General features: G+C 34.6%; 1 protein-coding gene across 1 annotated transcript in view; it reads left to right on the forward strand.

Moving 5' to 3' along the window:
• EXOC2 (exocyst complex component 2) overlaps positions 1–23,671 on the forward strand; it is a 127,351-nt gene that overhangs the window by 82,764 nt on the left and 20,916 nt on the right. The window contains exons 19-23 of the mRNA XM_030265431.4: positions 148–207; positions 1,056–1,117; positions 2,577–2,643; positions 4,547–4,663; positions 8,491–8,632. Coding sequence (XP_030121291.4) covers positions 148–207; positions 1,056–1,117; positions 2,577–2,643; positions 4,547–4,663; positions 8,491–8,632 — 448 coding nt within the window. The remainder of the gene's footprint in view (positions 1–147; positions 208–1,055; positions 1,118–2,576; positions 2,644–4,546; positions 4,664–8,490; positions 8,633–23,671) is intronic.

A 23,671-nucleotide genomic window follows, 5' to 3' on the forward strand; every position in this document is an offset into this window, starting at 1 on the left:
AAAGTTGAAATTGACCCGTAAGAAAACAGTGTCCCAGCAGCCATTCCTTTAATTGTGTCATCTCTTTAGGCATGAGTTACTCAGGTCTTCCTTGAGAATAAGGCCATGTGAAGTTGTTCTGCTGAAATAATATGCTTGCATCCTCAGGTTTTCCAGCAGCAGAAAACACAGGATGATGTGTGCCAGCTAAGCATTGGGATCATGCAGGTATCTTGATCGCTTTGAAGTATGAAATTGTCAACACAATGACGATCAAAAATGTGTGCGTTGTACCTTACCCACCTCACAAAAGGTAGCTTAAGTTGATGACTGTGTTATTCCTGTGGTACACTCAGGGATTCTGAGAAATGTTTGACTTTAAAAGTAGGTAGAGCTGACTAGGTCAATCTGGTGATGGCAAATCCTGAGAGAGTAAGTGACATATTCAAGTATTTTACTGAATGTGATTGTTCAACATTTTACTGACAATTGATGCTTCCTGCGCTGATACCATCTAACGTCTAATAACTGCAGTGAGAGGAGAAATTCTGGTTTTCATCAACTGAGGATCTGGCTTTTAATTTTTGTAGCAGAAAGCAGTGTTCTTTCTAACAAAATCTGATTTTTTTTAATTTATTTGAAATTTGGTATTAGCATTCTTTAGGTTTTGAACCATTTTAAAAGTCTCCTCGAATAAGAAATTATGAGCCGAAGCAACAAAAGGATTATAGTGAGGCTTCTGAAATTTTTACTTGGAATCCACTGTTCAGATTTAGCACATGAAAACTGTTAACCATGCTAATTAGCAGATTATCACTGAATAATTTTAAACGTGCATCATGAAAGTTACTTATCAGGGTTAAAAATTATTATGTTTTCCTACAAGTACACTATGATGCATGCAAAATAGAAAATATGCACTCAAAAGCTGTAACTAAACATTGTAACTAATGTAAGGTTTAAGACAAAACCAGGTGATAATGATTGCTCTGCTTTTATTGAGCGTAGTAAAAGTGAATTTGAGAACATTTTTTAGTTCTGGCAGAAAATTTAGATCTTGCTTTATTATTTCCTAGGGCTTTATAGATTGTTTGGAACAACTAAGCACCAAACCTGATGGTGACATAGATACATCACAGTAAGTAAAAAGAAATAAGTTTTATATGTAGCATTCTGCAATTGTGTGTGCAAGTCTTACATTTCAATGGGGATGTGGTTTTATCCCTTCCATATTTCATATTTCTTGTGAATACTTTTGCCTCTGAATAATGATGCTTTGAAATAAGAGCAAGTACTTTTTATGTCAAAATGTTGTGTGGCATCATGTAGTGAAGATCATACAAGATAAATAATGTTACATTACTTACACTGTTTTATTCAATGACACAAGTTGTGTGCTGTTCAAGCAGATGTGTTGGTTTTGACATGACTTTACATGGAATCAGTTGTACTTGTCACTAATTAATGTCCAGTCATGGTGAAACATCCCGTGCCTTTCTTCCCTTCTGTTTTTTTACTGATTGTATTGGTATTTCTGCTAAATTCACAAAAGTTGTTTCTTCAATAAATTCTTACGAGCCACTTATTTTAGAGAACAAAACAAGTCAGAGTAGCCTGAGCTTCCAGGAGTTACAAGCATTTGTGAAAAGCAAGAGACTTGGCAAATATAGAGATATGCATTGCAAAGGGCAAATTAACTCTGGTTTTAATGAAATTTCTTTTTCTTCCTAGTCAGATGACCATTGGCTGGATAGGTGTAAAAACAGAATCTGTGGCAAATATAGAAATTATAGAAAAGAAAAATGCTTTAGGAAGGAAATGAAAGGTCTATAGCTAGAATAGTGCTATCAGACCACCAAGCTCCTCCTGCAGGCTTTGTGGGCATCTTGGAAAAAATTGAACAACATAGACTGCTTTGTTGTCTGGTGTAAGGGGGGTTTGAAACAGAATTGCATTTTGTGGTATTATGTTATTTGGGTTGTCCCTGTTTTCCCCTCGTTTCATCCCAAATTGTCTCCCCTTCCCTAAATGTCAATCCCATCCCCACTCCTCCCAAATCCCTAGAAATTCCCTTGTCATTCCCCATATCCCCTCCCTGCACTTTGTCTATCACTTGACTCTCTAGCCCCTCTCTCTAGAAGCTTCCACAAAGGGTGCTGAGTGATTGGCCAAGGGCAGGGATCCCCCCTCCTCAGCTCCCCGATATGTTGTCCTGCTTGTCAATTACTTCATGTCCCACTCCCCTCTATCCCCAGTCCCCTGAGGCCAGGAGCTCCCCGCAGCTACCAATAAACCTTGGATTTATACAACCTGGATTGTCGCCTCCCGGTTCCCTCACCATCACCAAGAGTGCTGAGGAAAGGGCTCCTACGAGCCCTGAGGAAAGGGCTCGTAACCCTTAGCTGCCCCTCTGCACTCCTGAGCACGGAAGGGTGTTCCCTGCAGCCCCTGTGTTGGAGCTAGCAGGGAGGCACCAAGAAGACTCTTGGTGGACACTGTGGCAGCATTTCATTCTTGTTGATTTGAATCCACCATGTATCAAATAATCAAAAGCACTACACTTTTGTATATACTTACTTTTTAAACAATATTCCTAGTCTTTCAGTTGATGTTTCATCTCCAGATTTGTTTGGAAGCATTCATGAAGAATCAAGTCTTTCTTCGGTAAGTTTGGCTCCTATATCTAAAAGCTGATGTGGAAATACTTCTCAAAGACAAAGGAATATGGCTATTTTTTATTGATACAGGATTGTAAATATTATTTATTTTGTTTTCTTTTTTATAGAGAATGATTTTGTATTCTGTAGGCATTTCGCTTGTTGAAAGCACTGGTTTTTATGGTATCTTAGTGTACAATGTTAAGGTAACTCATGAAAGTGTTTTTTGAAAACAGGTCCTTAGAAACTAAAATGGCATCAAAGAAATCAGTGAAAATAGCACTGGTGTCAGTTGAGGACTTGACTTTTGATTTATCGCCTTGTTTTAGATTAGAACCAGTCTGATTATTAGTTACATTTTAGAACCCACAAGGATAGAGATATTCAGTAATACAGTTTCCCCCAGAAAATGTTCTAAGTATTGGTTATTTGTTTGGCTTATTTGATTTTGGGTTTTTAGGAAGTTGAAAAAGAATTTTTAATATTCTTGACTCTTTGGTTAGTGTACTTTCTTCCATTTTAGCAGCTGATAAAAAAATACAGGTTTTACCTACAAGAAACCTAACCTCTTGTGAAATTAATATTCCTTTGTACAGCTTTTAAATGGTGTCAGAAGCCAAACTTTGCCTAATTTACAAGAGTAATAAGCATTTCTGCTACAATAAAGAATCTCAGATTGCCAGATTTGGGCAAGATTCCGAAGAGTAGACATAATAACTAGTTCTTTATATTATTTTATTCTTGGAACACATAGATTTGATAGCAACTGTTGACTTGTGGCTTATTCCTATATGTCATAGGTACAAAAATGTTAAAAGCAAACCTCATAATTTTAGACAGTGTCTGATTTCCATGGTTCCATGGTATTGTTTTCTTATGTAAATGATAAGATATTTTGTCTTCTCTTTATTGAATGAGAACAGAGAAAGTGAGTGATTGGAGTAAGATTGGTCACTGAATTTTTTAAATTGTCATTTTTCAAATAGTTTGCATACTGCCTGATTATAACTTAAAGTAGAAGGCAGCTCTCAGACTTAGTCATCACATTATTGAAATACAAAACTGTCAGGAGTTCTGGGTTTTAAGACCAGTACCATTTTTAATCAGATCAGTGCTGTTATGGTGACTTTACTGTCAAATAATTTTGTTTTCAAAATACTTTCTCAGTTGATTTTAACTTTCATCTAAGGTGGAAAAGTAGTTTGAAATGAAAAAGAGGAGAGGGAAAGAGGGAAGACCCAATCTATTTAAACAGGAGTTCTGTCTTGTATGGTTCTGTGTTTGGAAGCTATATCTTATATCAAGATGAAGGAAAGGCAATTGTGATACCTCAACTCCAGAATGTATTTGACTCCTTTGTAGTTAAAAAAATCATTGAAGAACAGACATACATTATAACCACCTAGAATTTCTACAAACTGCTGAAATTATATAATGTAGTTTAGAAACTTCTAGTATTTTAGAGTTGGTGAGTGCATTTGTTCAGTAACTGCTTCCCTTGTTTTAGCCACCTTCATGGGAAAGTGAAGATGATCTGCAGATGATATTATGATGGTCATAATTCTTGGTATATTTCTTGAAACAAAGTAAAATCCAGAAACAGCTTCCTGGAAAGCTGTCCAAAACTAATTTTTGTAAAGAAGTCTTAAACCACAGTTCTGTATTAGTCATAACTATTCCAATAAATGCTCTGGATCCTATAAGAGGAAGCATCATGTTAAATCATCATACCTGATATTCATTCAGTTCTCAGTAGTTTGTTGACAAAAATATTTGTAAACCCTACTTTATTTATGAGAATGTTTATTAAGCACAGAGAGTCAGTAAAATACTCTCTATGCATTTACAGTGTTGGTTATAATGATACTTCTTATTTCAACTATTACGCTCTTTCTTCTCTTAATTTTTAGGAGCAGAGACTTTTAATTGCACTCAGTAACTGCCGTTACCTGGAACGTCATACCTTCCTAAATATAGCTGAACATTTTGAGAAACATGGCTTCCAAGGTGTTGATAAAATTACTCAAGTAAGTGAGAGCACTGGAATGAAGCATCATTGCTTGAATGTTTTTATTTGTTTTCCCTTCTGTGAAAAGTACATACAAGTGCCCAGACATCCAGAATGACTCCTGGGTGAGCCTTCCACAAGTAGGTGGGAGTCCAAGCATTGATTGGACGCAACAAGAAGAAGGATATGGTTCTGTGTGTTCATACAGGGCTTAAGTAGCTGGTCTAGAAAGTGTGAGCTCTTGTTCAGGACTTGTGCTCAATGGCAGAGCTTATCAGATTTCTTAGTAACACTGTTTAATGTCACTGTGTTCTCTCAATGCAGAGAGTAAAAGATTGTTATCTCAGGAATATACTTGATAAATTATTTCATCTGGAAATCTGCATTACTGATAGCTCTTGTTCGTAAACTAGTTCATGGGTTTTTTTGTTGTGTTTGGGGGGGGGATTTTGTTGGTTTTTCTTTTTCAAAGAACGAAAATGTCAAAGTGGGTGGCAGTAGCTGTCTCATTTTCCTGCCTTTTTGTAAAGATTAATCACTTCTTATGAGAAATGTTGTGACTTAATCCTTAGGACCATAAAGCTAGTTTATTTACAGAAATGTTTGTTGGTTGGAAGTAAAATGTTATCTTTTCCAGTACAGACAACAGTATTTCACTCAAACTGATTGTTCAACTATGTAGTATATCCTTAGTCCCATTATGCCTGAATGTTGCTTGAAATTTTACAGCCTAAGTAGTTTTGAGTAGCATTTGAAAGGGATTGCTATGATTTATTTGTGTGGTTAGTACAATGTAGAAAATTACTCTGGATATTGGCATTTTTTTGCTACTGAGAGTTGAGCCCGGTACCGTTGGAAGCAGCTAAGACATCTGCTATATATGTGTTCAACACCCTGCCTTGCACAGCCACCTCAAAGTATTTCCACTAAAAGTTTGGCACATTTATAAATTACCAAATTCAGATGTTGAAGTGGCAGATTCATTTCCAATCTGTGTTAACCCTTTGAAAACTCTGACTGATGCAATGCTGCAGGTATGGGACATACCAATGGGTTATGCCAGCTAGAGGGATTAGGATAATTAGATAGTCATCATAAGAGGGCAATTTTTCAGCCCTTTATTAATTTTAAAGGAGGGTGTAAGCTCACAGATGTTTGGAGAGGTGGGTTGATTGATTCAGTTTTTTGTTCTGTCACCTAAGCTCCTGAAAGTTTTTAATTTATTTAAATATTAGATTAAAAAGTTATAATAAAGAATTGGTAATTTTCAGTTTTTATCTGAAAAGACTGAAACTAAATCATACTTCTAAATTCTGCCACCTTTAAAAATTTAATCTTAAAGTGAATTTGGTAATGTGTTTTAGTAAAAACCTATCTGTTCTTACACTGGGGTGTTTTTTCTAAAGTTGCCTGTTAGTCAGGAAATCATTATTCTCTAATATTCTGAAGTACAGAAATTATAAATTGTAGCAAAGAACATTTTCTTACATTCTATATGGTTATTTCAACTTTTTTCTTAGTGTGCCAAATACAAACTTACATAAAGCAGCTAAACATTGCAATGTACTTTTAGTACATGCTACCTTGGCACATACTCATGACTCTTGTACTTCTCTGTGGAGATTCTTTAATTCAACTTATCATCAGTTTAGCAATTTAGAAAGTAGAAAAAAAACCACATGTATCCCATAAAATTTACCCATCTTATTGATTATGCTTCTCAATAAAATTTTTTCCACAGTTCTGATAATTAGGTAATGTTAAAGGGTCGAGGCTCAAAATGGCTTTAATGCAAGAATTGAAAACTAGTCATTGGGATGTTCGTAGATGTGTGAATTGAAAACTAGTCATTGGGATGTTCAGGAAAGGCAACAATATAAGAATCGTCTATTTTTGTAAGCATTTAGCCCACTTGAAAGCCGGGGAAATAAGTATACATGGTGAATGTTAAGGACTTCTGCTCTGCTTCCTTCCCCCAGTCCTGGGCTCAAAATTGTTAATTCTTTCCTGCAATCTTTCCACCAGCTGAAAAACCAGGTTACCGCTATCTTAATTGTGTATTGAACTTGAAACAGGTTGAAGAGAACTTGTATGAAACAAAAAAGCCTGTATTGAACATGTAGATGATCTTTTGTACTGGATGACTGCAAAAGTGGAAGGTCAAATTACTTAATTCTGAAAAACTTTGCTGAGGAACACTAAAGCAGTTGTTTCACAGATTCTTTGAATGAGTGCATATTTACAGAGATTTTGCACTCAAACTTACTTTTCCCACTAGTTTAAAGTTAAATAGGAATGGTCTAAGAGTTGTTATTATCCTGCAAGAGGAGGAAAGAGCGATAGTTCTGTACTTTTTAAAATGTGTTCTTCTATTTAAAAATAGGCAGTCAAGTAGAAGAAAAAGAGGAAGAAAATAGCCTTGATCTTCTTATGTCTTATAGAAAGCTTTCTTTTGGGATAGAGATCCTCTTGTGACAAATCAAAGAAGGTTCATCACCTATAAAAGCAGGAAAGTCATGGTGTGTCTTCTTTCTGAGCACCAGCTTCACCATCCCAACTTACCTAACATCAGTTTTGACCTCAGTAACAACTGATTTCCCTTATACTTGTGATCTCCTTCCTGAAATCTTCTCTACTTCTGTTCCTGACTCAAATATTGCAGTTCCTTTTTCTCTTTATTTAACAATGTAGACATACCAGAGTAGAGCACAATTTAGAGACATCCCTTTAGTGAATAAGGTTCAACCCTTATTCTACAGTTTGCAGTATTAAATACTCATAAATTAATTATAAGGAGTCTTTTCTTTCTTTTTCTGAAATCCCAGTCTGATCTAGAGACGTGCTTTTAAAGCAGACCTCATTTTTAAATGCCTTTACTTCTGGAAATTATTATTCATATATACATATGTGTATATGTGTGTGTGCCTTTTCCTCTGGTTGTTAAGGAAAATGAACACTAGTGTGAAAGCTTTATTTTTGTGTTGCTTAAGTTCTTATTTATAAAGGTAAATACTTTTCAGCAGAAGTCACGTGAGATTTTGATCTTAATTTTCATTTAATTTTATTTTCATTTAGTGTTCATTACCATGTTTAGATACTAGTGTTCTGCTTCAACATTTTATGGAATGCATTGTGTTATAGAATCTTTGTAGAAGCTATAATTACAGGGGATACCTTTGTTTAATAAAAAACCTTGTAAAAACTTTAATGTTTTTCAGACAACAGTGAATAAACTGTCCATATCCCCTTAGCTTTCAGTAAGGCTAAGTTGTGTGAATTACAAAAAAGTGCATGGAGAGCTGTTAAAGAGAAGAGCTCTGCAGATGCTTATGAGATGCAGTTTCTGCTTCTGTTGTACAGACACTTGTTGAAGTAGAAAGTCCATAGGTTCAATTTCAGAAGACAGAGACTTCTAAATAAATAATGCATTTTTTTAATATAGTGAGAAATTGTAAAATTAAAATTGTAAATCCAAAGTGTTATACAAAAATCTTCATGTTTAAGGATGGAAATTTTTATGGGTATATTTTAAAGCATTCACTAAATTCAGTTGTTTACTTTGCAAGATAAAGACCTCCTGCAGGAAAAATATCATGCCAGTAGACACTTAATGATCTGCCTGCTTAGGCATTCCTTGTATTTTTCATGAAAATGTCTACTGCTGAATACAATCAGGAAAAAAAATTATACTGAGTATAGTATAGTTTAGTACAGTATAGTATAGTTGCCGTTTTTTGCTGAAATTAAAGACATGATTTTTTGGATATGTGATTAAATTATTTTAGTTAATGACTATTTACTGTGTTCTTTCTCCTTCTTTTTTTTTTTTTTTGTTTAATTTTTTAGGTTAGTATGGAATCCTTGAAAGAGCTGGATCAAAGACTGTTTGAAATGTACATTGAATTCAAGGCAGATCCAATAGTTGGGTCATTAGAACCTGGCATTTATGCAGGATATTTTGATTGGAAAGATTGTCTCATTCCAACAGGTAAATATCTGCTTATTAAACTCAAATGATTTTAACAGTGATTGATAGGAGCTAAAATATACTGTACAATTAAAAACTTTTTTCTAGTCTGTGTTTTTAACTTTTGACATGTTCTCATTATGAGTTCTTTCTCGCAGACTTTACTTAATTCCTAAATAATTTTTCAAATATCTCCAAATGATTAAAGCTGCTTTCATTATTGATAATCTCTTTAATACTTGTTTTTTGTGATTATTTTGCTTCATTGCTTGTATATAATAGAAAGAATTATAAAAGCCATCTTTGCTATTTTCTTATGAAATTCACTGAGGTAGTTTGGGATATTCTCCAGTAGAATCTGGCTACTTTGATAATAGATGTAATTACAGTTCTCAAAAGGTAAAATTATGACAAAATACATATTATAGCAGTAGTTCAGCAAAGAATGTTAAACCATCAAACAGCACGTATAAGGTGTTTAAAATGACTGAGATGTTAGTCATTGTTTAGATGCTTTAATATCCTCTGTTTTGAGGGAGCATAATATATAAATGAATCTGCCTTTTTTTTTTTTTTTTTTTTTCAGTAGTGAATACTGTGCACACTTAGGTCCTTTGAACGTGTAATTTGTCCTATGCAAAATTGATACATTTGAATTCCTTATCACATAAATGCCTGGTTAATACCAAGTAGAAATTAGTTTCAGTGACATAGACATAGCATTTTGAAGGTGATCTTGTCCTAATCAATTTGTACATTCTTGTTTTGATTTTTTCATAGAGTTTTATGTGGCAGACTTAGTAAAAATTCAGTTGAACTTAAAAATTGGATATGGAGGTAATTACACTGGTAACCTGTGAATCGAGAGCTGCAGGTGCTTGCTTGCTCAAAAGCAAAAGGATCTTAGAGTTTATTACTTTAGATAAAAGTGCATCTTCCATCTCTTGTTAATACTTCTGTGCTGACAATATACACTGTGATGCAGTGTACTGCGGAAATAGCTTAGATACTCATCTTGCACATTCAAAAATGTTTCTGAATAATACATAACTTGTAATCATATTTGAAGTGTATTTTCACTTGGCCCACCAGCTAACCAAGACATTGTGTCAGCTTTTTAGATGCTCATTTCTTGATCTAGTGCATTGGCATCTACTTTCTAGGCTCACATTGCCTTTAGGATAATTCTATAGTCTTTCCTTTTTTTAAAGGGAATATTGCATTTCTAATACAGGTGGACCTCAGCCTTCTTTTTGTCCAATTTATTTTTGGTTTAATGTACTTTCTCTGTAACTTTGTGGCCAAAATTGAAGTTAAGATAGTGAGTATTAGAGATACCCCTTCAGGTTGCATATCATAGTGTTGGCCAATTCAAAATAGTAGAAAATTTCTTCTGGGTTTTTTTATTAATCCTCAAGTTATACATGTTAAAAAGGAACATATAGACACTACTTCTGTGCTTCTCCACCTTGATGATTAATTACCTTTCCAATTAGTTAACCTCTGTTAAATGTACTCTATTGACTACTGTGTAGAAGTATCATGTTTTAACATAAACCAGCAACTAAGCATCACACAGCTGCTCTCTCACTCCTCTCCTGCCCTGGTGGAATGAGGGAAAAAAATCAGAAAGGTAAAAGTAAAAAAACGGATGTGTTGAGATAAGGACAGTTTAATAATTGAAATAAAATAATAATAATAAATTTTAATGAAAAGGAAAATTACAAAGAGATAAATAAACCACAAGGAAAGAAGAAAGAAAAACAAGTGATGCAAATGAAAAATAGCCACTCACCTCCAGCTGACCAATGCCCAGCCTACCCCCAGCCAGCTTTCCCCCTAGTTTACATTCTGAGCATGACATCATATGGTATAGAATATCCTTTGGCCAGTCAGGGAAAGCTGCCCAGCTATCTCTTCCCAGATTCTCATGGATCCCCACCCACTCGTTGGCAGGGCAGCATGAGAAACTGAAGTCCTTGATTTAGTGTGAGCATTGCTCAGCAGCACCTGAGTCATGGATGTGTTATCAACATTATTCTCATAGTTTACAATAAATACTATACAAACTACTAGGAAGAAGATTGACTCTATCCCAGCCAAAACCTGGACAAAGTAGCTTTGAGGACCTTCAGTTTGTTTGATTATAGCAATGGTTCATTGACCCTGGAAATATTTGGGGCCCTAAAGATAATTAGTAAGTGATTAATAGGTAACCTCTTCATGAAGGTAGATGAACTTTGTAATTTAAAAGGACTGGATGAAAAAAACCCTCTCTGTGGGGCAAATGAGAATCAGGTTTTTTCTAGCATTCAATTAGAAAAAGAAAAAAGATCACCCAAGAGCTATATAATTGATATTTTTTCAATAAACTGATACTCACAAACAATTTTAAATTGTACAGTAAGATTTTAATTGAGAAAATATATATAATCTAAACAATGCAGATAATACTGCAGTAGATATCTATCTTTATTTTCCTCCTAGGAAAACCCAAAACAAACAAAGCTTTGTTACACTTAATCTCCAACAGCATTGAAAATACCTACTTTATTAAATTGAAATAGCATACGTATGACAAGGAGTGGGTCTGACTTGAATCAAACACATCGTTCACTCAAGGATTTGTTAAACAGTGATATATTTATTAGTTAAGAAAAGATTGTATATTGGAAATCATCTGTTTTCAGTAATCTTTATGTCTGCAAATTGTAAAGATTTTATTTGTTTCATTTTCTTGGTTTGGATTTTGACTTTCAAGGTCTTAATTTTTAAAAAAAGAAGAAAAGGGCTTGGCAAGGCAAACTATTTAGGCTGCAGTTGTGTTCCTGAGTGATGCTATCAGTGATGTGTATTGTTGCATCCTTACTGGATGACTGCCAGGACATTAGAGTTTGGCATGAAGTTTTTTTCTGGGCTGTTTCTGCATCAGCTTTCAAATAGTATTCATGATGATTGTAAAAAGGTGGATTTTGACAAAAACAGTTCTTTTTCTGAAGGGAAAGAAGAGGTCAAAACATCAATTTGCCCATATGTAAAAGATAAGGAAAAGGTAAATAACTTCCCTGATTCAGCATGAAAATTTCAAGCCATCTGGCCATTGAAAATCTGATCACAACTTGGGGGCATCTTGATGCCATGACACATCTTTTGCAAAGGACATTTTTGAAAATGCACATACGAAAATACTCGGATTTGGTTAGGAACGAGATTGAGAATTTTCTGATGGTGAATTTTCTGTCCAGTCCAGAGCTTCAAGACTACAGCTGTTTCTGAAAAGTTCTCTGCAGAGGCTACCTGATCTGGACTATTGGAAGTAATGCTTTTGGGTAGATGGAATTATTCAGGAGATTCTAATGCTGAGATAGGAAATAATGTAACTGCAAGAGGAGAGACTGGAACAAAAAGCTTGTGATAAAGACTGGTATCAAGCAAGGAATGGAGGTGGAGCAAGGTGGGAAAGCCAGGACTGGATGAGCAAGTTAAAAACATAAATTAGGGTAGGATTTATAAATTAAATTAAATAGAAGTAATCCATTTTTATTTAGAAATATAAATGGATTGCAAGAGATTATTCAAACAAGAGACGGGCTTGAAGTGCAAATAAAAGGACAGGGAAATCTGATACTCACTAGACAAGTGAGCTTACCAGAAGCTACTGTGTATTTTAAGAAATCCCCTCAATCTTGCACTTTCATCCTCTAGGGCTAACAGCCTATTAATATTACTGATTACTTTCTTTGCACAGTTTATAAAAGTTATGTATGAATTACTGTATACTTGGAGTATCACTACAGGCAATGCTATATATAGGCAACACCACTGGGTAGCACAGCAATAACCAAAATGTTTTGCCTTGACAGTGTTATCAACATTGTTTCTTTCTGAGAATCAGGGCTTCAAAAGTCAAGGTCTACATCATCAGCAAAATTAATCAAATCCACATGAGTTTCCTGTACAGAAATTTCATGTATTTATTGCCAGTATTGTTGCTGAGCCATGTAGACCAGTGCAGTAAGAAAATTTTCTGTTTTCCAGTCTGGTTTTTGGTTTGTTTCCTTTTCCATATCAGTAAAAATAATGCACAAAGTAAATCTACACAAATGCAATAATTTAAAATTCCATCTTTAAATAATATTTTTCCCCCATGAGTGCACTTGATTTGCTTCATAAAATAACAACTGATTTGGAAATACAACTGGTTTTTATCTTAAGTGGAACTGATAGTTCACTTATTCAGACAAAAATCTATCCAGAGTTGTTACAGCATTTCAGAAGTGAGTGAAGCATAATTTGGGTGGGGAAAAAAGGTGCATGTAGGTTTCTGTCCACAGAGTTTACTATGTCATGTAAATAACTCATTCAAGTGTTTTTCTCTTTATATTTAAAATGCCTTTTTTGAATCCTGTCTATTTGAACATTCATGGTTAATTTGACTAGCTAAAGTTTTGTCAGTTATAGAATATTCAGAAAAATCTTTCCAAAAACCTTGACCCTATTTATCATTGGTAGCTCTGCAGGCATCTGGCTTTAAGTACTGGAGATAACAATTTCTTGCATCATAAAATTCATAGGGAAATACAAGAATGAGAAGAACTGTATTAAATGAACTGTTCTGAAGAAGAATTTTGAATAAAATTGAGGCCTGCCTTTCGACCAAACTTTGAAAAATATATACTGTTCAAGTGTGTTATCTGCTTCTGTTAGTGTGGAAGAAGCTTATGCCTTGCTCATTTAAGCAATTGTCTTATAATTATCAGATATTTCCTGATACATCTGCTTTTTGTTACACTTCTAAATATAAAAAAGGATGAATTCTTTGCATGGGGCAAATTTTTATTTAGCCTATGTGCTAAAACATTTACTGTTTAGTTTATCAACATGCATGTGCTTTTCAGTAAGAAAGATCTGAATGTCAGAGCTTGTGCACAAAGTGATTTTATGTTTGGCTCTTTATTTTGATCTAAGGTGTGACTGCTGGTGTTAGAAGGCAATTTTATTAACTTAATTAGATTTATTGTTAATAAATAACTCATTCAAGTTTTCAGTTTAATTTCAGTGTAGACTTCTAAGTCTTTACAAGACAGACTTCAATTTTAACATGCAGCAGCAGTGAAATCTAGCTTAGTTATTTTCTCATTTGAAACATTGTTCTGATTTATTCCACATTATTAACGTAATTAAAAGAGATGAAAGAAACAATAGGAAACACGGTGTTAATCAGTTGCCAAGTATGTATTTAGATTTTTTTTTCTGTGTATTGGTCAATGTGATAGTTTAACATAAAAGGGGGTTTTTGTTCCTCTTCATACATCTCTTTTTTGGTAGTAAATTGTGTTTTGCTGTGGGTTTTTTATTTCTAGTTTAAAACGCATAAGTTATATCTTGGTTATGTGACAAAATTAGGCAGGTTTTTTTTATATTTTTACATTATTTTTTTATATTAAGAAAAACTATCTTTTTGACTTGCAAGGCTATAGACTTTTGGAGAGTTAATGAGGTGTTTGCTCTGAATTCAGATGGAAAATATTTCTGTGTATTTATGTTTCTGTAATACAAGCCAAGGTAGTTGTAGTATGCCGGCATTTAGTCTTTTAAAATATTAATGTGAGCTTTTGCATGGAAATGGCTAATTACTTTTCATAATATGGCAAGTTTGATTATGTTTAATTTGTTTACAAATGCAACTACTGTATTAATTTCTGTAAGACTGTAGTGTGTGAGGATTTGTTTACCACACAGAAGGTCAATGTTCATTTATTTTTCTGAACAATTCAGATAGTTGTGATATCTCTTCATAACTTGCTTTTCAAATGCTGGCTGCTTGCAATCTAGCCAGCATTCAGTCAGAGTTCACAAGCATACAGATTTTTTAGCTGCTATTCTGACAACCTTTTTTAAATATGTATCTTCTGTGTTTCACATGTGTTGTCAGATATTGGGGGGGAGCTGTAGTATTTAAAATTTCACATTGCTTTGAAAGTTTTAGGTGATTTTGGACTTTCAACTGAAAGGTGATTGTGGTTTTTAGATATTCATTCTGTACTTGGCATAAATTGAATACAGTGAAGTTATATCTGAATTTCTTCTTTGGTATGTTAAGAGATCATTGTTTGAAACATTTGAAATCTATCAAATGCCACTATCACAGTAAAAGATTAAGTGCGTCACATCTGCTAAATCAGACTTTTTTATACTTGTCACATCTTTTATCTGTTATTTGTCTAGTTTAATAATCTGATAAAAAACTTTTAATGGCAATAGTCTGATGAAAAGGTACTCAGTAGTTAAAAATTAAATATCAAAAGGCCTATTTAATTTGTAGTTACTCAGCGACATACTTGTCAACCCTAACTTGTCTTCTTTTGTTTAATTTGGGGCACTAGCACCCTGCTTACATGAAAGATGACAAGTGCATTTACATCTTAAAAACATTTGGATATAGTACAAATCATTTTCTTTTTCTTCCTTTCCTTTATTTTTTTTTTGTTAAAAATAAGCAATTACTTTTTGACTGAAATGTGCAAAATAGTTTTGTTTGAAATCTCTGTAACCCTTTAGATTTCTCCTAACCATTTAAAAGGATGGCTTCAGAATTATCTTACTTACATTAGGTAGATGATTTTTGAACTCCAACAGTCCTCAAATTGTTGATGTCCTGTCTTTAGGAATTGTCTTAATTTTTATGCTTTAGTAAGGCCAAATACTGGTATATTGATGCAGGGATATAATATGCCATGTATGTGAATAGGAAGAAAACTATGTTTTGCATGTCTGTTGCATATAATAAGGGAAAAAAGTCTTCTGTACTGGCAAATGAAGTTGCTAAAGGACTTGTCACTTTGGGGGTTTTTGTTACAAAATGCTAATAGTTTGTTTATGACACAAGAGGATTCTTATACACAGCAGTCTTTAATTAGTCCAGTTAAAATATGCTGGTTTTCATTCAAATGAACTGCTCTTGCAACATACATTAGTAAATTGATGTTTTGTGCTTCTTGTAAGGAAATACCAACTATATAACAATCAAATTTGTCTTAGGATGGGTTGAATTTATTCATCCTTAAATGACCCATTCAATCAGCAAGTGTGACAATCTATACATTGAATGACTACAGTTCTTGCATTTGTTTTACTACACTTAATTCTTCGTGGAGTAGAATCATGTACCAAAGTTGTAAAGTCAGAGACTGTTGTATTGTAGGCTTGCCATTTTTTGTAAAAAATTAATTTGCTGCTTGAAACATAAGCACAAATTTTAATGTGTGTTTCAAAGTACTTTCATTTGTGTAATTTCATTTTAACCTGAAATTTTTCTTCAATTTCTTTCTGAGGCATTTAGGTTTCATTCTATATCTCAATTCTCACAACATTGTATTGTCATGTTATATTTGTGTCTGAATTTAAAATTTTAAGAATTATTGTAGCTGATTAAATGGAACCCATATTGTCCTTGCAAAAGATGGCAACAGAAGAAGGCAGTGACCCTTCAGCTTCCTGTAGTTTCTGCCTACATGTTACATTTAATTTCTAACTATTATAGAAATTCCATTAGAAACCATCCTGGAGAGACATCACATTTTTCAGTTCTTACTTGCTACACACTGAGTTGCACTTGTATATTGACTTTATTAAATATTTTCTTGTGCTTCTCCAGCTTCTTGCATGCAAGATTTTCTGCTGCTAATGGTGATTAAAGTTGGCTGGTCTCAGCAGCCTCTAGACTCCACATGTATATGAATTTCAGTAGCGCTTATCTGCATCTTATGTGGTTTATACCTTATGCTTCCTCTTGCTTTTCACATGTCCTCCTTCACTCACAGTTCTGATTTATGGCATTTTCTGCTATTAAGCCTTTCAGCAGTTGTTTACTAGACTGCCGTCCATCACTCTTCCAACTCCTCTTTGGCTTTATCTGTCAAACCTCTTGCTAGGATACCTTGTGGCATTTCTATTTGTCTGTGCCTTGCTAAAGACTAATCAGCTCCATGAATTAAGCTCCAAAAACATTTTATCTTTGGTATTTTGTCATTAAAATTTGGAATACCTGCACTCTTCTCAAAATATGGTCAGCAAATTTGAAAACTGACTGTTTAAGCAAGGTGTATTTTAAAAAGGGAAATAATGTATTTGGGAAAAGCATCTGTCTCATTTGTCTCATTTGAAAGTTTGAAGACCTAAACCAGACTTCATTTATATTGCTTTAGGGGTGGGAAGAGCACGAGTGCAAAATCCTTGTATCTCTAAAATGAAGTTTTACTGTGATTCCTTGGTCAGCCGGCAGCTTAGTCTTGTAGCTTGAGAATTGTCTGTTCAAGTACCTGTTCAACTGATGATATGACAAGTCACTGTAATACCTGCATGAGATTAGTTATTGCAGCTTCAGAGGATTTACTTATCAGGCATGTCTGACAAGTCAGAAGTCCCTTCTGGTGACTAGCAAGTTGTAGGAAGTTTTATGGTACTTGTCATCGGTTCAGCATTTTCTTATTTATGCAGTCAGCCTCTGTCATGTGAGGACATGTGTTAATGTCAGCAACCTTTGTTTTGGTTTGGTTTTGATTTTGTTACAGGGAAACCTAAATTTTTTTAGCCCCTCAAGCATTCTCTTTGAGAAATACTTAAGATCTTCTAAGATCATTTAGTATTTTCATGACTGTCTTTGGTAACAGGATCTAATCCCTGCATTGCTCAAAGCAGAAGGCTAATTGGAGATTGGAATCAATGATAATGCATAGAGGAGAAAGAGCAAGCATTTTCTCCCCCCTCTTCCAGCACTCCTTATTTACAAGCACGAATGAGGGTATATCCACACAAGTTTTGTACTGTCTCAACCCTTTCAATAAAACAAAAAGTAGTAATAAATTGTGTCATCAACAAAACAATACTCCATGGTCTAGTTAGTTGGCATAGTGAATGCTTTCATGTTTATATTGCATTTGATAGGCATAAATGTCATCTTTATGTTTCCTGTCTGATTTACTGAATTCTTTGGGTGCCCTAATGTTACGGAATTATGCAGTTTTGGAGCACAGGCAAGTTGGGTTTGCAGGTTAGATAACTGAGCAGAAATGAATGAATGGAAGTGTGTGAGAGGAAGAACTCAATGGAGTTGGTTCAGATGGGTTTGGAAGCCAGAACTGAAGACTAGGGAGGTGAGAAAGGTATGAGAAGATCATAGGAGAAAAAGCCTAGAATTCCTAGTCAATAGTCACTATTACTACTACTTGGTTATATTTCATTACTAGTTGGGTTATAAGGCAAAATAAATTCAAATCTTGGCTGTGAATGTGGTGTTTGGGTGAGCTATGTTAGACTGCTCCTTCAATTGTTACTCTTAGAAACCAGATTTTTTATTATCTTGGTAATGCTCAAGGTAGTTTCTGTGGCGATCTTTAACAGATGATGTGTAATTAAACTAGTGGAGTGGCAAAAGTAAGTCCCATGAAAAGTAAAATTACCTGTTGTCCAAAACTATAGTATCAGTCTGTTATGGAGTTCCTAGTTAGGCTTTTTTGCTTGGATTTATTCTCTTCCTTCAAAGATTTATTTCCACAGGTGTGCTAATTGTAAGCACTTTTCGCTTTCTCAGAATATGCAGCTGGGTAGTGTTTGCTGCTAAAAGATTTTGTGACTGCTCTCTTCTTATACACAGAACTGTTTCCAAGGCCCTCTGGCAATCTTTACCCAGATCTTACTGGGATCATCATCACAGTTTCAGAAGGCAGTATGCATGGGAACACTGTGAGATCAAGAAGCATTTACAGGTCATGATTAATATTTGTGAAACTTAATTATGTCACCTATTCATAGGTAAATGTGGCTCCCACTTAAGGTTGATCTGTGGGAAAGGTTGGTTTGCTAGTGTTTGTAGCTAAGTCATAGTCCTCTAGCTCAAATTATAAAGGATCAGAGATTTGTGTGTGATATCTAGATGGAAAGTCACAAGTTAAAACTTCGGTATTGGTCCAAATAAACTAATCTCTGTCAAAATTACCAGACTTTTCTGTGCAAGGAGCTGCCTGTGTAGTTCCTATAATTCACATTGTTGTGCTTAGAGAATGGTTTTGTCTTGTTAACCTTTAGCATGTAGACGCTCATTAGAAACAATCCATAACAGTGAGTGATCTCTCCTGATAAAGGTGCTTAATGTCTAGTGGAGAAGATTCTTCAAGGGCCATATAAATACAGCATTATACTACTTTCTGTGCAGATGCAGACAATCACCTTAAAGCATCTTGAATTTGCCCCAGACAGCACAGCAGAGGAGGGTCCAATAACCTTGATGCCCTTAGCGAACCCACTGGTCAGTTCACGTTCTCAGTTATGGTTTGAAGTTTTGCATAAGGGGTCTATGGTCAAGCATAAAGTAATACTGATTTCAATATGAAGGAGGAGTAGTAAAAAACTATAATTTTCTAGGTTCTGGATGTAGGCAGTAGTTAAGGATGCTGTCGTTTTTAACATTTTAAAAGCACTGATGAAAATAGTCTCCAAAATGAACATTGCAACTGGCCAGACTTGCAAAGTCCTAGTACAACAGTGGGGAAAAGCTGTCTCCTCAGTACTTCATAACACTTTCTGCCCAAGGCTGTGTGTGTGTTTTTAAGTTAAAAATTCTAGTGTAACAAAAAGCCTCAGCTTTCGCTATACAGAACTTCTATACAAAATTCAGCCTGGAGCATATTCTCTCAGTAGCCAAGTTATCAAGCCCTTGAACTCTTACTTTTTAAGTGGGAAAATATGATTGGTTTCTAACAGTTCAGCAGATCCATTGTAATAAAAAACATTTCATTAGCTTAAAATGTCTTTATACAACAAATAGCAATTTAAATTTAATGAAACACTTAAACTTTATTGATGTGTGGATGAAATTAGTGTTGGGCTTGTCCAGCACTTGAAGTAATTAAAAAATATTAAAAGCCTTTACTTTGAACTGTGAAAAGTCTTAAGCTTTCCAGTTATTGTGGGCACTCCTGAGTCAAGATAGTTTCCAAATGTTGATTTTGGATTAAATAATTTTTAAGAATCTATTGTTCAGGTCATGCAGAAACATTCTTCATTTTAAATCCATGCCCTTTTCAAAGTGCTATAGGGATTCAGTAAAGCTTGGAAGTGAAAAACAGTGAAATGGTAACACTGGAAGTCAGTGCAAGTTCTCACCTTCACATTAATAAATAGGATTAATATGTGATCTCATCAAATACTGTATGTTTCCTACAACCATTTTCTCTCATTTTATCCCTTTTCATAGCAGACTAGAAGACAGTAAGCTGCTGTGGGGGTTTTTATTTTGATTGTTGGGGTTTGGTTGGGTGCTTTTGTTTTTGGGGTTTTGGTTGATTGTGTTTTTCTGCAGTAACATCTGTAAAAGCTGCCATTACCTGGTTCCAGCTCACTGGTTATTTAAGCAGACAGATAAGTCAAGCTATACATAAAATTTAACTTAGGACATTTTTTGCCATAAATTCAAGGTACACTTTTATGAGTAATTATCCCTGATACGCTGATCTGTGTGCATTTGACTGCAGTATGTGTTGCGGGTTTTAAATACGTACATTGGTAGAAGTAAGAGCTGGCTGAAAGGCAAAATGGTGATCACCCCTTCAAGTCTATGGAAAAAACAAACAAACAACAACTAGATTTTGCCATACAAATCAAATTTGAATATTTGGTGCAGTGAGGCAGAGCACAACCTCCTACCACATTTTCCAAAGAATCCACTGAATCTGTAATCAAAGTCCCTTTCTTTCAGTCATCTTTTTCCCATGACTTGATACTTCCATCATTCCTACTTCCATACTGCTCCCTATTCGTGTTTGTAAGTTAATACAGTGGCTTTGATTTGGTTGCTCATTTGCTGAATTTAGTTATTAAAGACAAAAGTATCATATACTTTCATGCATTTCACATACAATTGGTACACAAAGCAATTTGGAAGAAAGTATGTAAAAAATATTAAGAACAGGTTCTGTGCTTTTTTTTCAGTGTGATGACTGCTTGCTTTTTTTGAGTTAAGATTACTCACAGAATCAGGTTCCAAAAGTATTGGGGTTTCTATATTATATATTGCCACCTGCTTGTTATCATTACACATTTATATAGTTCCATCGAAATAGCAACTTTAAAAAAAATCATCAATGTTAATAACAAAACATTGAAACATTAAAACCATTAAAATTGTGCATCTTAGTGGCGCTCATATGCTTTTTCTCAAAGCAACACTTTTGAAGTTGCTTACTTAAAAAAAAGTAATTTAAAAGGTCCATACTCTACTTTCTCATGCCGATTTTGTCTTTTCTTTTACTTACCCAAGTATATCTGACATAAGTTACGCTAATAAATGCAGGACTTGTTTCCCAGATAATTAAAATTTTTTCAGTAACTTGAAGGTTAGAGACATGCAGAGCAAAACTGGGCACTAAAATTATTAGTGTCTGCATTGTTCCGAACACTTTATTTGTGAAATTAGTCTCTTTTGGATCAATTGACTTCAGTTTTCTCATTTCTTATAATAATAATATTTGAGTGACAACCAAAGTAAATTCATAAACATAGTATATCTCTAAGCCCATTCTTCATTTTTGAAATTGCTGTCATTTTGCATTTGACAGGCTATTATTACAGTACCAGTGACTTCAGGAATTATGAGAAGAACACACAGTTTCCTGAGCGAGTCTGTGTTTTGAAAGGTTTTAATAATTTTAGGTTTTATAAAATCATGAAAGGACACCTTCAGGGTGCCTTAAAATTGATGTGTTTGAAAGAAATAAATGAATATTCTTGCCAACTATGCTTGGTTTGTGTTAATGAAAGGAAATACTGCTTGAGATTTTTAGATTCAACTATTCTCAGTTTTGATAGAGATGTTGGTTTTTAGTCTACCTTACAATTAAAGGAGTGACTGACTTTTCCTGTTGAATTGGTCATTCTGTATCTTTATGGGGTGAATACAGCTACACACTTTTATTTGTGGAACACCTTTTTAAATTGGCATAAGACAATAAATCTTCCTGTATGGGGGCCTCTGGGGGCAGTCTGAAGGGGTTAATCTGTGCTGTTGACTTGGACCCTCCTGACACCACTGCACATGTGACTTCACTTCTGTAAAGTGAGAGAGTTCTGGGAGTAGTAAGGACCCCCAAATGTGATAAGTTACCACACTCAGACTTTTGGAAGCCTATTTCAAAGTTTTCAAGGGGTACAACTGTTTGGGGTTTTTTCTTAAGAGGCTCACTTGTGAGGAATTTGGAAAATAAGTGGCAAACAGGATACAGTACTGGAAATGATGTGAGTGCCAGGCTTCAGCAGTATGTAGGCACTAGTTTTACAAGGTGATGATGCTCTTCATTTGTCTGCCACCCACCAGCTTGTCTGTTTTCATAGTTTCTCAATTATTCTTAAATCTGGAAAAAAAAAAAAAAAAAAGGAAGACAGCATAATCTAACTTTATTTCATGAAAAAACTGTTGATGCACGCAGCTATTTGAAAATATGCCCAATACATAGCAAATATTTATATACACTTTGTAGTCTGTTCCCTCTTATGTGTAATATTATGTTTTGCCTCAGTGTTTCTTTTGCCTACAAACTTCGTAAACTTAAAAAATGTTCTCTGACCAGGAAAGAGCCATTAAGTTTCCACTCTGCTACATTTGCTAGATACACACAGAAGGATCACAGTCATGCCTTATAAATTGTTAAAATCAGTAGGAACCTAGACATACCAGGGATGTGTGCCCTGTTTTCAGCACACTGTTTTTACCTGTTGGCTATTAGTAGTCTCTGCTTTATCAAAAGAAAATCCTTTAGCACTAAAATTATTCTTACATGGAAATGTAGCGATAGATACATACTTAGATACTCAATGGTATGACCTTTTTATGCTGAAAGTCAAGGGGAAGAGGGAAGAAATTTGTTTAAAATTTTTCTTCTGGAAAATGATGCAGCATTCTGCAGCAAATGGATTGCTGGTAGATAAAGTTCAGGTAATACTGAGTCATCCTTAGAGGTATTCATTTTCATGTCAAGAAGGAATGTTTGTTATATCTGAGAGTCTCATGCATCAATTTCATTCTTCAGAACCTGGGTTTTTTTCCCATTCAGGAAGAAAAATTGATTTGGTTTAGATGCTATGTTTTAGTTGAGTGAAATGTCTTGTAGTGCATTTTTTTTTCATCTTCCTCAAACCACCTACTTTAATATCTAATTGTTGTAATTAATGTCTACGGTAGGGTTTTTCCTTCAGTCAAACGTATACCCACTTTAATTCAAGAACAACAGCAAAAAAAGACTCAACATCCCCAAAACTGTTAATGCTGAAGTACAAATGGTAAGGTATTTTTAAGTAATACTAAATCTATAGACAACAGCACACTGTTGGCTATGAAGTGTTTATATTCTTGTTCTGATACCAGGTTGCTTTTATGGGTTACAGCCATACATTGGTGCTTGCACTTGTAGAGTACTGTAAAGGCTGTAACTCTGCCAGACCATGTTGTTCTTATTGAAATGACAACAATAAAAAGACAAATTTCTGTGGGTCATGTATCTCAAGTACTGGGTTCATCTAAGGATCGCCAATGCATTTCTTTACCAGTAGTGAGTGAGCTGAAACTGGTATATGCTTAGATGGAGAGGTATGAATGGCTGTAATCTCTGAAGCAGGGGTTTTTTTACATTAGTGCATTGGAATTTTTTGGTTTATGGCGTTTGGGGCTTTGTTGTTCTTTCACCATTTACATTCCTTGTTACCTGTTTATTGGGTTGAAATTTGGCTGATTGTACAATAATTTGTGTAATTTGAGAGTCTTCATGGTTCAATTCTAAGTATGCTATGCAGCCTCTTGTTTTCAAGATCTTCATATCTTCATTAGTAAAATGCCCTTTATGCCTTATTACTGTGTTTGGAGGAAGAAGTGAAAAATCCATCTCTTAAGAAAATCCTTGCAAGAACATGCACACATATCAAATTGGCCTTCAGCTACCTGCTCTTCTTTTAAGTATTTGATGCTAGCAAACACTTCTCCTTCCCAAGTGAAGCACTGTTGGGTTTTGTGTT

This window comes from Taeniopygia guttata, chromosome 2 (assembly GCF_048771995.1).
Source record: "Taeniopygia guttata chromosome 2, bTaeGut7.mat, whole genome shotgun sequence".
NCBI classification, from domain to species: Eukaryota; Metazoa; Chordata; class Aves; order Passeriformes; family Estrildidae; genus Taeniopygia; species Taeniopygia guttata.